Source organism: Apteryx mantelli, chromosome 2 (assembly GCF_036417845.1).
Source record: "Apteryx mantelli isolate bAptMan1 chromosome 2, bAptMan1.hap1, whole genome shotgun sequence".
NCBI classification, from domain to species: Eukaryota; Metazoa; Chordata; class Aves; order Apterygiformes; family Apterygidae; genus Apteryx; species Apteryx mantelli.
The window spans coordinates 153,674,744-153,689,932 of NC_089979.1; the positions used below are offsets into that span (position 1 = coordinate 153,674,744).

General features: G+C 36.8%; 1 protein-coding gene across 8 annotated transcripts in view; it reads right to left on the bottom strand.

Annotated features, from left to right (window-relative positions):
- The window catches only part of ARHGAP12 (Rho GTPase activating protein 12), an 85,289-nt gene that overhangs the window by 39,200 nt on the left and 30,900 nt on the right, over positions 1-15,189 (bottom strand). For 4 of the 8 annotated variants that reach the window (XM_067291858.1, XM_067291859.1, XM_067291856.1 and 1 more), the window contains 3 exons: positions 9,425-9,688; positions 3,925-4,065; positions 2,131-2,211 (listed from right to left, as the gene is read on the bottom strand). In XM_067291858.1, coding sequence (XP_067147959.1) covers positions 2,131-2,211; positions 3,925-4,065; positions 9,425-9,688 — 486 coding nt within the window. The remainder of the gene's footprint in view (positions 1-2,130; positions 2,212-3,924; positions 4,066-9,424; positions 9,689-15,189) is intronic. The other 4 variants (XM_067291863.1, XM_067291862.1, XM_067291860.1 and 1 more) reach the window with 2 other exon arrangements.

Sequence of the window (15,189 nt, forward strand, 5' to 3'; positions counted from 1 at the left end):
GTGGCTGATACCCCAGAGGGCTGTGCTGCCATTCAGAGGGACCTGGACAGGCTGGAGAGGTGGGCAGAGAGGAACCTCATGAAGTTCAACAAAGGGAAGCGCAGAGTCCTGCACCTAAGGAGGAATAACCCCAGGCACCAGTACAGGTTGGGGGTTGACCTGCTGGAAAGCAGCTCTGCAGAGAAGGACCTGGGAGTGCTGGTGGACAAGAAGTCCACCATGAGCCAGCAATGTGCCCTTGTGACCAAGAAGGCCAATGGTATACTCGGGGGCATTAGGAAGAGCATTGCCAGCAGGTCGAGGGAGGTGATTCTCCCCCTCTACTCAGCCCTGGTGAGGCCACATCGAGTACTGTGTCCAGTTCCGAGCTCCCCAATACAAGAGAGACATGGAGCTACAGGAGCAAGTCCAGCAGAGGGCCACTCAGATGATTAAGGGACTGGAGCATCTCATATGAGGAAAGGCTGAGAGAGCTGGGCCTGTTTAGCCTGGAGAAGAGAAGGCTGAGAGGGGATCTTATCAATGTGTACAAGTATCTGAAGGGAGGGTGTAGAGTGGATGGGGCCAGGCTCTTTTCAGTGGTGCCCAGCAATAGGATGAGAGACAATGGGCACAAACTGAAACACAGGCAGTTCCGTCCGAACATGAGGAAAAACTTCTTTACTGAAGTGAGGGTGACTGCACTGGCACAGGTTGCCCAGAGATGTTGTGGAGTCTCCATCCTTGGAGATATTCAAAAGCTGTCTGGACAGGGTCCTGGGCAATGTGCTCTAGGTGACCCTACTTGAGCAGGGAGGTAGGACTAGATGATCTGTAGAGGTCCTCTCCAACCTCAACCATTCTGTGATTCTGTGTGATTCTGTGAATGAAGTACCCAAGACACTGTTTGCAAATAATAACTTAAATTATGCACAATGAACTAGTAACTGCTTTTGGTAAAACCTGCTCTACCAGAATTTCAGACCTCTAATTAGTCTAATTAAGCAGCTAATCAATAACTATGTAACTTTTAAAATCAATAGTTACAGATACATTGTCAGGTTTATAGATGTCACAAAATTTAAGATACCTAACACATCACGTTGACATAAGAGAATCCATAAAAATAATTTAACTTTTCAGTGACTCAGATACAAATTCTTTTGTTGACATAACAAAGAATGCTAGTACATAGTTTCATTCATAAATCAGTTTAAAAGTAGTGTTTTCATAATATCTGTGCAAAACATTTATAGATAAAGGTTGCCCTCTTCTAAGGGAAAATGCCTTAGGACACTGATTTTTCAACTGATGGAATAAAATAATTGAGCAACATGTTCTTCTGTATACTTATGATGCACTTCTGTGTGAATCACTTTTTATTGTCATATTTCTATTTAGCATTGAGCAAACATCCTAGTACCAGGAAAAATGTATACAACTACATCATTATGACAAGTGCCCTAGGTTTTGAAAGTGAAAATGAGAATTTAATAGTATTAGGTACATCCTAACACTGCCAAGTCTTCCTAGCTCTGTCAATTACCTACAAAAGCTCCGTTTTCATTCCAAACTGAATAAATAACACAACACATTTGCAGTAAAACTATCAGTGTCATCTTCACAAGTGTATCCTCAAGATACTGGACAAGTCCGTTGAAATTTTTGGTTTTCAACCTCTTCCCACAATAAAAATAAATAAATAGAAAGCACAACTATATAAAATCCAAACAACCAAATTCAGAAATACATGACAAAAATTTGGAAGGTACTAAAAACAGACTATAGTTTTTCAGGAACATTTTAGAATTAAAAACAAAAAAAACCCAAACCCCCAACTTGTTTCCCCCTATCTGTCATTATCACAGCAAAATCACAGATATACTGCAGCCTTAGATGAAAAGCTCAGTTCAGTAGAGATGCAAGATCTTCCTTGATATCTTAATACTGTTACCTACAGGTATTTTGATGTCCTTTAGTATAACGTGTTTTTCTCTTCACAATCAGAAATTCCACAAAAATGCCAGAAATAACTAGCGGCAATGTACAAGTCCTCCTGTTGTGAATAACTCCCAAAAGATCTCACAGAACATGTACTGGGGAGGGGGGAAAAATCCCAAGTTGTCCAAGTTTCTCTTTTAGGTCACTCACCTTTGGTAACTCCCATTCCGATCGAGAACCATCAGCACTGTAGTAGTACGGTCTACCTTGTTCATCTGCATGTTTTATCCACTGCAGAAAAAAAGGTAATGACAGGAAATGTAATGAGAGTGACAGTCATAACATAGGAAATCTCTGATAGTCTCAAGGTCAAGAAGCAACAATAGCAACCCATTTTACTTTTCAGCTCCCTGAATCAGATGCACTATCATTTTTTCATTCTGTAACTTCCCAGAAAATAGTCCTGCAATATCATAGTTACTCAAAGTCTTGAAGACTCACATAACCTACCTAAAGAAGTTGTGATAGAAAGGTATTTTTCAAAAGATGACATATCAAACACTTCTCAACATTATGATGTCAATTTAAGCACGCAGTCTTTGCACCAAATCTGTGTCAAGACTTTATACATAAAATTACAAAATTACAGGAAGCTCAGTCAAGGTCCCCGATAAGGCCAACCAGCAAGCTGCTGATAATTTAAGAGATTACTGCACAGCTTGTTAAACAATTCAACACTGATAACAGCAATAGGCACATGAGATGCAGTTCCTAATTCAGTCATGAAGGAGATAATGCAGCTATTTCTATAACCTCTACAAGCAACTCCCAGAACCACACAAGAACTACAACCACCTAGTTCTGCAAAAAAGACAGAAATGTAATGGGCAAAGATCTACAAACTGATCATACAAAAATATGCACATGAACACTCACAGCATGGCTCTTGGGTTAAACAGGCTTCACAAGGGTTACCTTCCAATAAATTCTTTCCGATAGGAAATACTGCTTTCTATCAATCTCGGTGTAATTTTTTAAAAACTTCTATGTGTTTCCCTAAACAGAGGTAGGTGCTTTATGTTTTTAGCATAACTAGATTAAGCAGGATAAAAATACAAAATTCTTTGGGGCAAAAAAAAAAAAAAACCTACATATTTGCAGATTGTGTGAAAAATCCATTAAAAGACTGCACCCAGTGCTAACAGAGGTAAGTCATTTAAAAACTGACATAAAACTCAACTATTTAAAAGCTTCTTTAAAAAAAAAAAAAAAAACTTGCATACATCAACTGAAGAGCTAGTGCTATAATATGGTAAATATAGCACTGTTTCAAATGACACTTTTTGAAGTTAAAAAAAAAAGAAATCAAAACACAACTTTTGTTAACAAAATTAAAAAAAATAGACAAATCTAAATTATTGTCATTTTTCATACATGGAAGAAATTTTTGTGACATGCCCAGAATCACAGAAAGTCGTCAGCAGCAATTCGATAATTAGAATAGAAGTCTGCTGATACTGCTATTAACTTAACAACTAAATTTGACTACATCTGAAAACACTATTGAAAGCCTCTAAAAAAAGTACAGGACAAAATTTGATATTAAAGCAGCATTATTTTCAAATTGAAACCACCCTATCTGGAAGCCATATGCAGAAAAGAACAACTCCTTTTAAGAGACAGCAAGAAGAGCATTATATTGGTAGGAACTTCAGTCCTTAAGTGTAACAAAGAGGATAGGGGGGAAAAAAAAGATTAATGATATGTTCATTTAAAATGATCTGATACCCAACTGGAAATAAGAAAATTTTTCACTGCATAGTAAAGGAGATACATAAGGAAAAAAAAACATTAGCTCAGATGCCAAAGTTCTGGGCACATTTACAAAAAAAGAAGGCACCACTGAGGAATGTTTCTTCACCCCTAGAAATAAAAACTCTATTTCTAACAGTGAATTTACTGAAAGGATTTAGAACACTTGTGACGAGAAGAAGGAAAAAGTACCTTTTCATTAGTATAGTCATTGGTATATAAGGTTTGACCATGTTCATCCAACTCTTCTGACCAACCCTTTGGAGGAGAACCATACTGACTATCTGACTGGCTGTAACAAGAACTGTGGTCGTTTTCTTCTGATGAAAGAGGCTACAAGTAGTCAGAAACACACAAGGCAGTTTTAAGAATGGAAATGCTTTAAAATCTGAAAGATCAAAGATTATTTGGCTAGAGAGAGAACAGTAGTGATTTGCAGGGAGTTCACACTTAAATCTTACAATGGAAAATAAGAGATGCATTTTTAAAGCACAGAAATATTTGATAACTGCTAGGTAATTCAAAACATTTTCAGAAAAACTGAGATTATAGTGATACAGCTTTATCTATTCCATGACACCAGCTTTCAACTATCCGAATTCATACTACACCATACAAGAGTTTCAAATCAACTAGTTTTCACTCCAAATTTTTTCCAATATAAATTTTATTCCCATAAATTTACATCGAATGATGAAAAGAGTTAGCTTTAGTAATCTATATTGCACAGAGAAGCTGGAAGACCTGATGCCTTGGTTTTCTTGCAACATCCCAGTTGTTCATACCTAAATCCTTCTCATCCCTTCCCAAACAGTATACAAAACCACAATAAACATTAAGAATAACTTGAAATTCCAGCTGCATCTGTTTAAGTCCCAACACTTCACAATACTTATGCAATGCATCCTAAAATATTAGAAATTTGCACACTCATTCTTCCAGCTGTGACAGATGGGACAATGAACAACTGAAAAGCCAGATATTATACCAACTGAAGTCACAAGTACCTGAGCTGTAAGATTATCTTCTGAAGGTAGAAGTGAATTATAATATAAAGAACAAGAAACAAGATTGACATGCAAAGTAAAAAATAATAATAATAATAAAAGTTTAGCACACACACCTCAGACAATTTCTGTCCCATAATACTCCTCATTCACCTCCTTCCTAAAGTAATGCAGCATTACTGGAAGTATCCATTCCACGCATCAAGGATCTTCCTGCATGTGTTTCATCTCCAACAACAACAGTATCACAATGCCACAAAACAATCTCCCGAGGAACTCGGGGCAGATTTCTTTTGGGACTATCTAGCTCCCAGGCTAGTAGCATGCATAGCTATTAAGAGAGAACACATCTTGCTATTTGAAAACGATGATAGTAAGATATGGACAAAAGTTCTACAAGGCAAGTATAAGGGTTATAAGGAAAACTGCAAAGCAGGAGAAAGACAGAATTTCAATTTTAAGCTATATAAAAAATCCCCTCCTGAAAAGCTTGTCTTGCAAGTCAGACAGTTTTTTAAAGACTAAGTATTCAGTGAGATTTCCAAATGATTATTATATAGGGTTGTTTTTTTTTTTTTTTTTTTTGTCCTGTCATTCGGAATAGCTTACAACTTGCATGAGAGGGACTCCCTAAACAGACATGAGCTTGCTTATCAAGCACAGCAAAACCTATCGGAAGTCTTTCAGTCATTAATAAAGTAACATGAAAGATGTAAATGTCTTCAAGGGCCTACAGAATGTGAGCATGCATCAATGTCACCTTTCTTGCACATGGGGGAACATGAAGGCCTGAACTGCTAATTTTAAACATGGGGTAAGGGAGTCCTCAGTCACCTTTTTATAGTTAAAAAATTGAATTTGAGAAATTAATAATACTGATTTGAACAGCTGTTTTATAAGATAGATATACTATATGCACATAATGTTTTAATGATTAAATATCATGTGCAATTTGTTCAAAGTAGAGACTTTGGACTTTTCTATTTACAGGAATTACTGCCAAATAACATAATGCATTTGTATTTGCCTCTTCCAAGCAACTTCTGATACCAAAGTACCACCATACACATTTAAAACTAACACAGAAGGCTAACAAGTGAAAATCCTGCTAGGAAAGAAAGGGGGGAAAAAAAAGTGCTTGATAAGAAGGATTGTTAATGTCCATCTATCTGCAATGCATTTGTATAGTAATAGTCTGGCTGTTTCGAGGCTTAACTAAACCCACCTACTCTACAATCTAGGAATTTAACCTTTGCAGATCTAAACATGAACAAAATTCCTCAGTTGTTACGCAGTTTATCAAGCCAAGGCTTTGTTTATCCCTCAGCTAGTAGGACAACTGCTAAAGCTGCTTAAATAGGGGTTAAAGAGGACTCTGTAGTTTAACTCTGGCTGAACCACATTCGACAATTTTCAATTTCACTTTCAACACTTCAGCATTAACTGCCTACATGCTCTTCACCTCACTGTCATTTAATATACCCTCCATGCTTCTTCCCAGAGTCCCCTTCCCAATGCCATCATACCACACTTTGCTGAAGCCATCGTAAGCAGCCCACCACCAGACCTTACACCTCCTAGCAACAGAGCTGTGGGACGAAAGAGCTCATTACGAAAATGCCCCCATGTCACCTTTTCTATCATCTTTCTTGTTGTTTTTCCATTTACATGGGAAATTCTTCACGGCATATAGCACCTAGAAAAAAGGAAACACTCTCAGGAGGCATTTCTGGTCTCCCTTCTATCACTTAACCTGTCCAGATCTGAAAGTGTTCCTACTATTTCCAGGGGGGGGGGGGGGGGGGGGGGGGGGGGGGTTATCATTCCAATACATTTTGCTGAATCTTGAAACAAATAAAAAACAAGGAATTAAAATATATTTTGGTCAGATATTTTAAATGTACAGTTTTCAATTTAAAGGTAATCCAGTTGTCTTTATACAGATTATGTACTTCATCGATCTCTACTTCATGTTATGGTCGCCTAGGTACATCTTAGAGGTTTGCCTTTCTCCTCAGATATGCCAAGGCATCTCATTTCATACGCATACAGTCCACCTTAATTAAATCAACTGACTGTCTGACAGATTTCTCCCAGTTAATGTTTAGCAGTCTTTCTTTTCTCAAATACTTTAAGTCAGTACCTCTAAAATACTTTATCCATAATTCCAAAATCTTTTGTAATTTCCTATACTCCCTGTCATTAGGGTTTCACCATTTTCCTCCCAAGCTGTAAATAACTGCCATAACTTCCAACTGTTTTTTTTGTGCCATCTGTTAAGTCATCAACTTCCTTGCCAAAATTGAGTACAATTTTACCTGTTATTAGTTATCCAAAAAAATTCCATTTCCTAATAATGACATTCTAAGACCAACTACAAGCTACTTCAGGTTCTAATATTTTTAAATTATAAACAGTCCTCATATTTACTCACCTTGCCATTTTTGTATCTAATAAGATATAAGTTACCAACTCCTCTGAGGACAAATTATTAGAGATGTAACTGGCATTTAACATTCCTGCATATGCTTTTACTACTGTCTAAATTTGAAATGATTGAGGATAACTCAGACTAGACCTGTAAAAGTCAATTTAACTTACTCCATTAAAATAAATTACATCAGTTTTTACTAATTATTACAAAGACTGAAAACTTGGTAAACAAAATTATCTGAAAGCCAAATGCATTAAGCATCACAAATTAATTGAAGAACTGAGCTGTCTGCAAAATAAGATATGGGCAATAAAAGTAAGGGTTTCTCAACATGCAACCACATGATGAAGTGGTGGTACAGAGGTATGAGATATAAGACAGTCAGATGCCTCATTTGCAGATGAGAGCGGAGAAAAGACAAAGACTTATTGGAAGTCCTCTCCATGAAAAAAAGGAAGAATGATGACAAAAGAAAAACAGTTACATTCATTGTTGAGGAGAGTTAACACTCCAAAAAACAATTATCTCACCCGTAATAAGAACCGAGGCCTTACACAGCAAAAGGTTGAGTGAGAAATTAATAGACAATTGCCAGAGATGGCAAAGCGACAGTCAGAAACATTTCACAAATTTCACTGTTGCTGCCAATAGCCAAAGACAAGCCCCCAAGGCTGCCAGTGAAGAGGGGTTCCTTTTTCCGTTCTTGCCCGTTTCCGGCACTAGTGACCCAGAGACAGACTTCTACAACAGGACTCTTAGCAATCTAAAATTTTAGAGCAGCTCAAAATTAAAAACTATACAAGAATAGCAGCTCAGGAGGGAATCTGTCTAAACTATATATATTTTTAAAGGGTATACAAAAGTGAAATAAGTGGAAGATTTGTTGATAGATGTTTGCTTTGTCTTTCAATCAGGAAGCTGATTACCCTAAGTACTATCTGAATACAAGAGTACTATTTTAAGAGTACTATTTTAAGCATGTTTAAATAGTAATCTGCATCTCTCAACCATTACTTTATCTGAACCACCGCAGGTAAATTAACACCATTGCCTGACTCTCCCTAGCAACCAGTTGCACACAATATATCTGCACTTTAAAAGATTGTTCAGGATAGTATTTCTAAAGTAAATAGCTTTGTACTAAGTTTTAACTGTCTTAAGCAAGATCTGTGGCAAAGCAAGAAGACAGCTTTCAAAAGTACGTCATGAACAAAAGATTCAGTGTAAAAGGTTTGCATAAATGACAAAAGAAATCCATTGATCTACTCAATGTTTATTGTCTGAATGCAATCTCGTCAAAAGCTCCTTAGCCAGACTGCCAAAAGCTGGGATGAATCCTTTCCACCTCCTCCTCTCTTCCAAGCATTTGCACCATTGGACCAAGACACTTGGCTATGCAGACCTTTTAGCATGGCAATTTTTGTGTTTTAAGATACCCAGACATCATTCACAGAATGAAGAAAAGGGTTTTCCTCAAAGCTAACTTAAAAACTTTCATAACAAATATTGCTCCTTTAACTGCCTTTTCTCTTGGTTGTTCTAAAGTTCTTATCTAAGGTTCTACACAGAAGTCATTGACAAATGTGTAAATTCTAATCTCCTAAGCAAATGCTAAGGTAAAATGCCATAACAAGTCATACAACCAAACTCACTTTTTTCTATTCACTATGATTATTCCACCTCTAAGAACTCATGAATGGAATATGATTCAAGCTTAAACAGTCACATATACCCCCCTCCCCAATTTTTTTCCCCTCAAGAGAAATGTTCAGTTGCCCTTTCCACTCCTCCCCCAAAATGCTGCTTCTGAAAGCACTGTCATGCTCAGAGCTCTGAATACACCGAGAAAGAGAATGCACTCCATGGCACAGAAGTTACAGTGGTCTCATCTCATTATCAAATCGAGTCCTATTAGGTTCAAAATTTCTTAGTAGTTTCTGCCTTTCTTTAAAAGAAAAACTGCAATACTCAGCTGAGGAGCTGTAAAGCATTTCCATAACTGTAAGTACTGATGTTTTGGATCTCTTGTACACATCATATACTCATTAGTACACATAAGTGAACAAAGAGATAAACTGTTTGCTTACTACATCATATCAAGCCACATGGCTAAGCAGACAAAGGAAGATGCTCCTTGAAACCTCAAAATTCAGAGATACGTGACTGGAGATTAAATCATTATCAAATTCCATAGAAAAACAGTAGTCATATGCATTACAAGCTCATTGTTTGTGATCGCCAAGAGAACTACCTCATGATCTGCATGGCTCTGGGAATCCCCTTTATTTATGCTTGCATCTCGGGCCCAACGTGGAGGTTTCCAGGTTCGTTCCTGCGTTCCTCTGTTGTAGTAATAATAGCGTCCTGTAGTATCTTTATGGGTTTCCCATTCCCCATTTATTTGGACTGGAGCACTTGTAGGTAGTGGAGGAAGGGCAGACTGAGATATTTTCAGTTCTTGTAAATTAGCATAAACTGGTGAATCAGGCCTCCCTTGGCTTGGTGGAGTTGTTGGCTATTAAGAGAAGAAATGTATTAATAAGAGCAAATGAGTTTTACAATGCTCCCTTACAAATCAAAATATATTATGCAGTAAAACAAACCAACAAACTCCCTTTCTTTTTGTTGTTATATATAGAAGAACAAAAAACTACCACAAGACATTGGGGCATGAAAACATTAGATTGTTAGCTATAAGGTTAATATCACAAGCTGCATCTACTTAATACTGAAACAATCTTTCAGCATTTCTCCAGATGACAGCTGATAATTATGTCTTGCAATAGATTTGAAATACACTGGAATCAAAATAATTATACGCTTGCCTTGTTAGAAAACTTCAGCTTTACAGTTCAAGTATTGCTCAGTGACTATAAGTAATGTGATCTCGTTCGAGGTGAAGTGTACTGTTTTTTAGACACCAGTTGTTAAGCAAAGATGGTTCCCCAACCTTTTCCCCTCCTGCTATATAGATGGTGAATATAAAGCAGCACTTCTATCTTGTCAGCAAGATCTAAACAAACACTTCAGTTTAAAAGATAAGCAAAATGTTGTGACTCAAACTCTGGAAAACACTGGATGGCTTACCTGTAAGCCTTTCTAAGTAGATGCTTATTGAGAAATATTTTATATAATATCACTAACAGTATTCTGATTACCACCCCTTTCTTACAGAAATTAAGTGAATACTCTTATCTACCTAATTTTATTCATATATATGAACACAAGTAGAATGGCAAATATCTACAAGAAAATAAAATATCAATGACAATGCCTCATTAATAAAGAGTTTGCTAACATGAAGGTCAGCAGAAAACATGGTTAAATGTCTGCGGCACTCACCAAAACTATGAATACTTTTAAATAAGTTACAAGGGCATTTAGGAAAAAAATATCCTTTCTGGTGTTCAGTTTTTAAAACAGACTACAACCATATAAAACACACCATACAGAATGTAACAGCATGTGTTTTCACTAGAACTGTGATTATAAGACTATGGTTCAGTAACAAGCTGCTTCCAAATTGTATAAAGTTTCCTGTTAATGCACAACTATTTCTCTATTTTAGGGCATGCTATACAGGAGCTCTAAAGGAAGTAACAACATAATTTATACCATTCCTTCCCCTTGCTTAGTTTTAAAGTGAAGCCTTGCTGGAGGCAAGTCCTTGCTCCTCTTGTTTCCTCTTTCAAAGGAAAAAAAGAACATCCTGCTTTACATAAAAGTTCTTTTATTATGTGCTTTTAAACATTAAAATCAAACTGCTAATCTAGGCCACATCTAATCACAAATTACTGGGGTTTGCTCAGGCAAGACAGCATATTGTACCACACAACCAGACACAAGCTGATTGCACCACAGCTATAACCAAATATGGCTAATACCCACAACCAAAAGGGGAAATTGCTGGAGAGGAACTTAATAAGATTAAAACAGGCATAGACTTGTCCTGTGCATCTTTAAAATAGAAAAGACAACTTACTAGACATGGATATAACAAGTACAGTATATTTAACAGGAACACAAGGCAAATCACATGGGAAAAAAAATAATGAGAAGTTGCCCCACCGGCAAAACTAGTGAGCCAAAACAAGTATCCACTTCTGTCTAATTCAAAGAAAAAAAAAAGTTACAAAACTTGACAGAAACAGTAAAACACTTTACTACCTCTCTCCCTCTCTTTTTTTTTTTTTTTTTTTAATATAAGAAGAAAGAATCACCCCACTATCTTCAGAGATGAGTGGATCCCACTGGATGCCATGAGAACAACTCTGATTAACTTCCAACGAGACCCTGCTCAAAGCCTCCCCTAGGCTGTACAGTCCCTGCATCTGTTTCTTCATAGGCTTGGGGAGCTGCATTTCCCACCTAAACTGGGCTACCGTAACTGGGCTTGTCATCTGAACCAATATATACCTGCTCTGGAAAACATAAAAACCTCTAGCTTCTTCCTCTATTTAAAGGAAGTGGCAAAAGCAACATTAAGTGCCCTTGCTGCTACCTAGGCATTTTACTAAAATTTGGAAAAAAAAAAAAAAAAAAAAACTAGGGGCAGGGGAAGAGAGAGTTGATCGATTCAGTCTCTTCCACAAAAAGGACAATGAGAAAACTTTTCTTTCTGTCTGGTTTGCGTTTACTAGTTGCTTTTTTTTTTTTTTTTTAACTAAGAGAATGAAGAGCATTATTAAAATAACAGTTCTGGGTATTAATAAAAGTGTTTTCCAAATATAAAGCTGATGACACAGTATGCTTAATATTGTTTTTAAACCATTTTCTCAAGCCACACACAAGAAGAATGTGGCTGAGGAATTTCACATGCCAAGATTTTCAAAGGTTTCAGCATTATGACTAATGCAGCTCCAGATGAGACTGCAGGATACATGTTATGCTAGGACAACAGAGGAAGCTGATGGCCAACATACTGCTTGCTGTGTAACTCAGGCAACATAGTAGGTAAAGTTTAATGAGCATTGGTCTTCTGAATGCTTAGTATTTCTAAGTTCAAAATACCAATTTCTGATTTTCAAGCAGAAAAGCCAGAGTAAAGAACATAATTTGCTTTTGTCCTGAACAAACGCAACAGTTAAACCACCCTGCCAAACAAATCTCCAGCTACTTTCATTGCCTGCTGCTCTCACTCACCATTCCCACAAAAAAATCTTACAGGAGATTTTTAAAAGGCACCCTTGTAAGTCATTATTTTCAGTGAAGAAAAAAAAAAAAAAAGAACCCCTACGAATCTAACTACAAGACACAGCTCAGCTCATAAGTACATCTCTGAGGGACAGAATAATCTTATCAGAGGCTGCTCCGAACAACCACGCGGCAGGCAACACCACTTCCTCATACCTCAAGGCAAGCAAGAAGTCCTCCGGTGTTGTCTGCACAACGCCTCCGTTCAACAGCACTTCTGCTTATCAAGACTGATTTTACGCAATACAAATTTATCATTTATTGATGATAAAGGCAATTCTTAAAAAGCTCCAAATTCCGTGAAATTAGCTCTAATGTACTTTCTAAATCAATGTTGGCAGTAATGTCAAGCAATGTCAATCCCACCTTTTTTGAGAGAAAGAGTATTAGAGAGATGCACTTCCCACTAGATGTCACTGTAGAGCTCCAGGACCTCGAACAACTTTGCAATTTCATTTAAGGTGAAAGTGTTTTGAGTTAAAAAGAATTTGTATTCTGCAAAAACCTTCAATAGTTAAATTAATTTTTTTTGACTTGAAACTGTTTCTTTCATTTACTAAATCCATTACTTACTGCAAATTTATAAGTCTAAATAGATAAAATATTAACTACATAAAATAGTTCTAACAACTTCCATGAACTTTTCCCCAAGCCAGACACGTACAGTTAAGGGAAACTTAAACGCACATTAAACATTTCTGTATGTATATGAGGACTTCCAGTTAGAACTTCCCTCCCTGAGCTTCACTGTTGCACTAAAGAGCTCAGAAAGCTCATAAACATGAAATTAAAGCTACCGCAATTTGAATGAAAATTCTACAGCCTGCTAAGCACTCTGACAACTGTATGAATATAAGGATCTCTCACTAAATTCAATAATTTTCTCTATTTCAACACTGTAGAAATCTGCTGCATTTAAATTCAGTCTTAATGCAGTATCTACACAGAAAAGTCTGCTAGCTGTAAACCCTGGTAAATTGATAATGAAGAGAGTTTCACGAAGGCAGGACAAAACTTTCAGGATCAACACAAAACATTCTTCAGATGTGGACTGTACACACAGCTTTTCCAGAGCCTAGTTTTTATACTGACACAGTAGGAAGCAGATACGTGCCTTTAAATAAAACAACTTGTTAATCATTCATGAATGCACAGTCAACATTTTCAATGAAGGCCACAGACTATCAGGCCTCTGAACCTTACTTCAACTCTACGCAATGAAAAGCAAATTTACTATACTTGACAAGGTACATTTCAATACCAACGTGTGCATTAGCTTCTCAGAGAGCACCTTAACTTTTAATGTTATTTTATATAAATGGGTTTTAGGTGACAGTATTCATTCAAGCATTCAAAATTAAACTTTAAAAGAAAAGGTCCAGTGCACTCCAACAGTATACAACTGCAGTTCTGGGAGAAACAAGGACCACAGATCTCTACTTAGCTAGCCGCTGCCCAGAAACGTATCACTGCATGCGGCTAGAACATCTTGCATCGAAAATGCCAGCAATTAAAAGACAGAAGACAAAATTTCCTTGAAACTGTCACCTACATTTTTTCCTTTTACAGCACTTAAATCCAAGGCAAAAACTGCTAGAAAACAACCGCTTAAAGTATGATTGCAATGCTAGCTTTCAAAACGTAAGCTGCTGTAATACGATTTTGCCTGGTACACAAATAAATAGCTTTAGTTGTCTTGCTACTGTTTGCAGCTTTTCTGAATATTATGACCTTGAAGATAAGAGCTTCCATTTCATTAACAGCATTCATATTGCTGAAAGTCATCGCCAAAGTGACCAAAAAAAAACAAACCCTAAATCTCACCTTAATACTCTTTAAGAAGTTACATATAACAGATTGTCCACACTCATGTGGAAGAGCAACAGAGCATGGAAAGCAGAGGGAATACTGCCTCTTCGCAGCCCTGGGAGGAAGGAAAGGGGCACAGGCATAGTCTGCAGCATCCAGAGACAAAATCCCAATTTCCTCAGCAACTGGGCTTATTGCCAAGGTATTGCTACTGTCTTCTTAGTAAGGCCTGGGACTTTAATACCAGCTTTATTAGTCAGGAATGATATCAAAGAAATCTGAAAAACACTACATTTTATCTTTCATCAAGTGACAGCTGTGCTAGGAAAGAAAGTCTTCAACTAGAATAATCAACTAATCTCCTCTGTCCTGTTTCTGCTCTTGGCCTATGTTTTTACAACCATGTTCTGGCTCACACTGTCTAACACATTCAGGCACATTTAAAACTTACTGTGACACCGAACAATAGGAGAGAGATTTTCCGCAAGTCTTCTGCTACTTAACAGGTGAGAATAACAAACTAATTCGAAAAGCTAATTTAAAATGGGAATCCACAGCAATTCTTTATGCAGTAACCTTCTCTAGCCTAATACCTAACTGGATAATTCAATGAGTAAGTCTAAGCAAAGCATAAAACAAAGACAGTGAGTGTTATAAGCCTATTAATAGTTCACTGAAATTAGGACAGGCTCTACTAGTGCAAATATTATTTAACAGCTTTAAAGTTTTCATGTTCAGTTGATTTGACATTATAAAGCTATAGGGAAAAAATAAAATAAAATTCAAAAGTACATCCCTCAAATACATTTGCTTAGTAAGGCCATTCAACAGTTAACTTTTAAGTGGGTCATTTTAAACATTTAATTAGATATTCTCAAGAAAGTAACCTAAAAAATGGCTAGCCAATAACTTTTCCTCAGATTAAAAATAATAAAACTAAGCATTTGATTTACTTCGGCCAATTTTATTTTTTTGGTCATTTCACATTTTACTTCCATGGAAGTATAGGCAGAG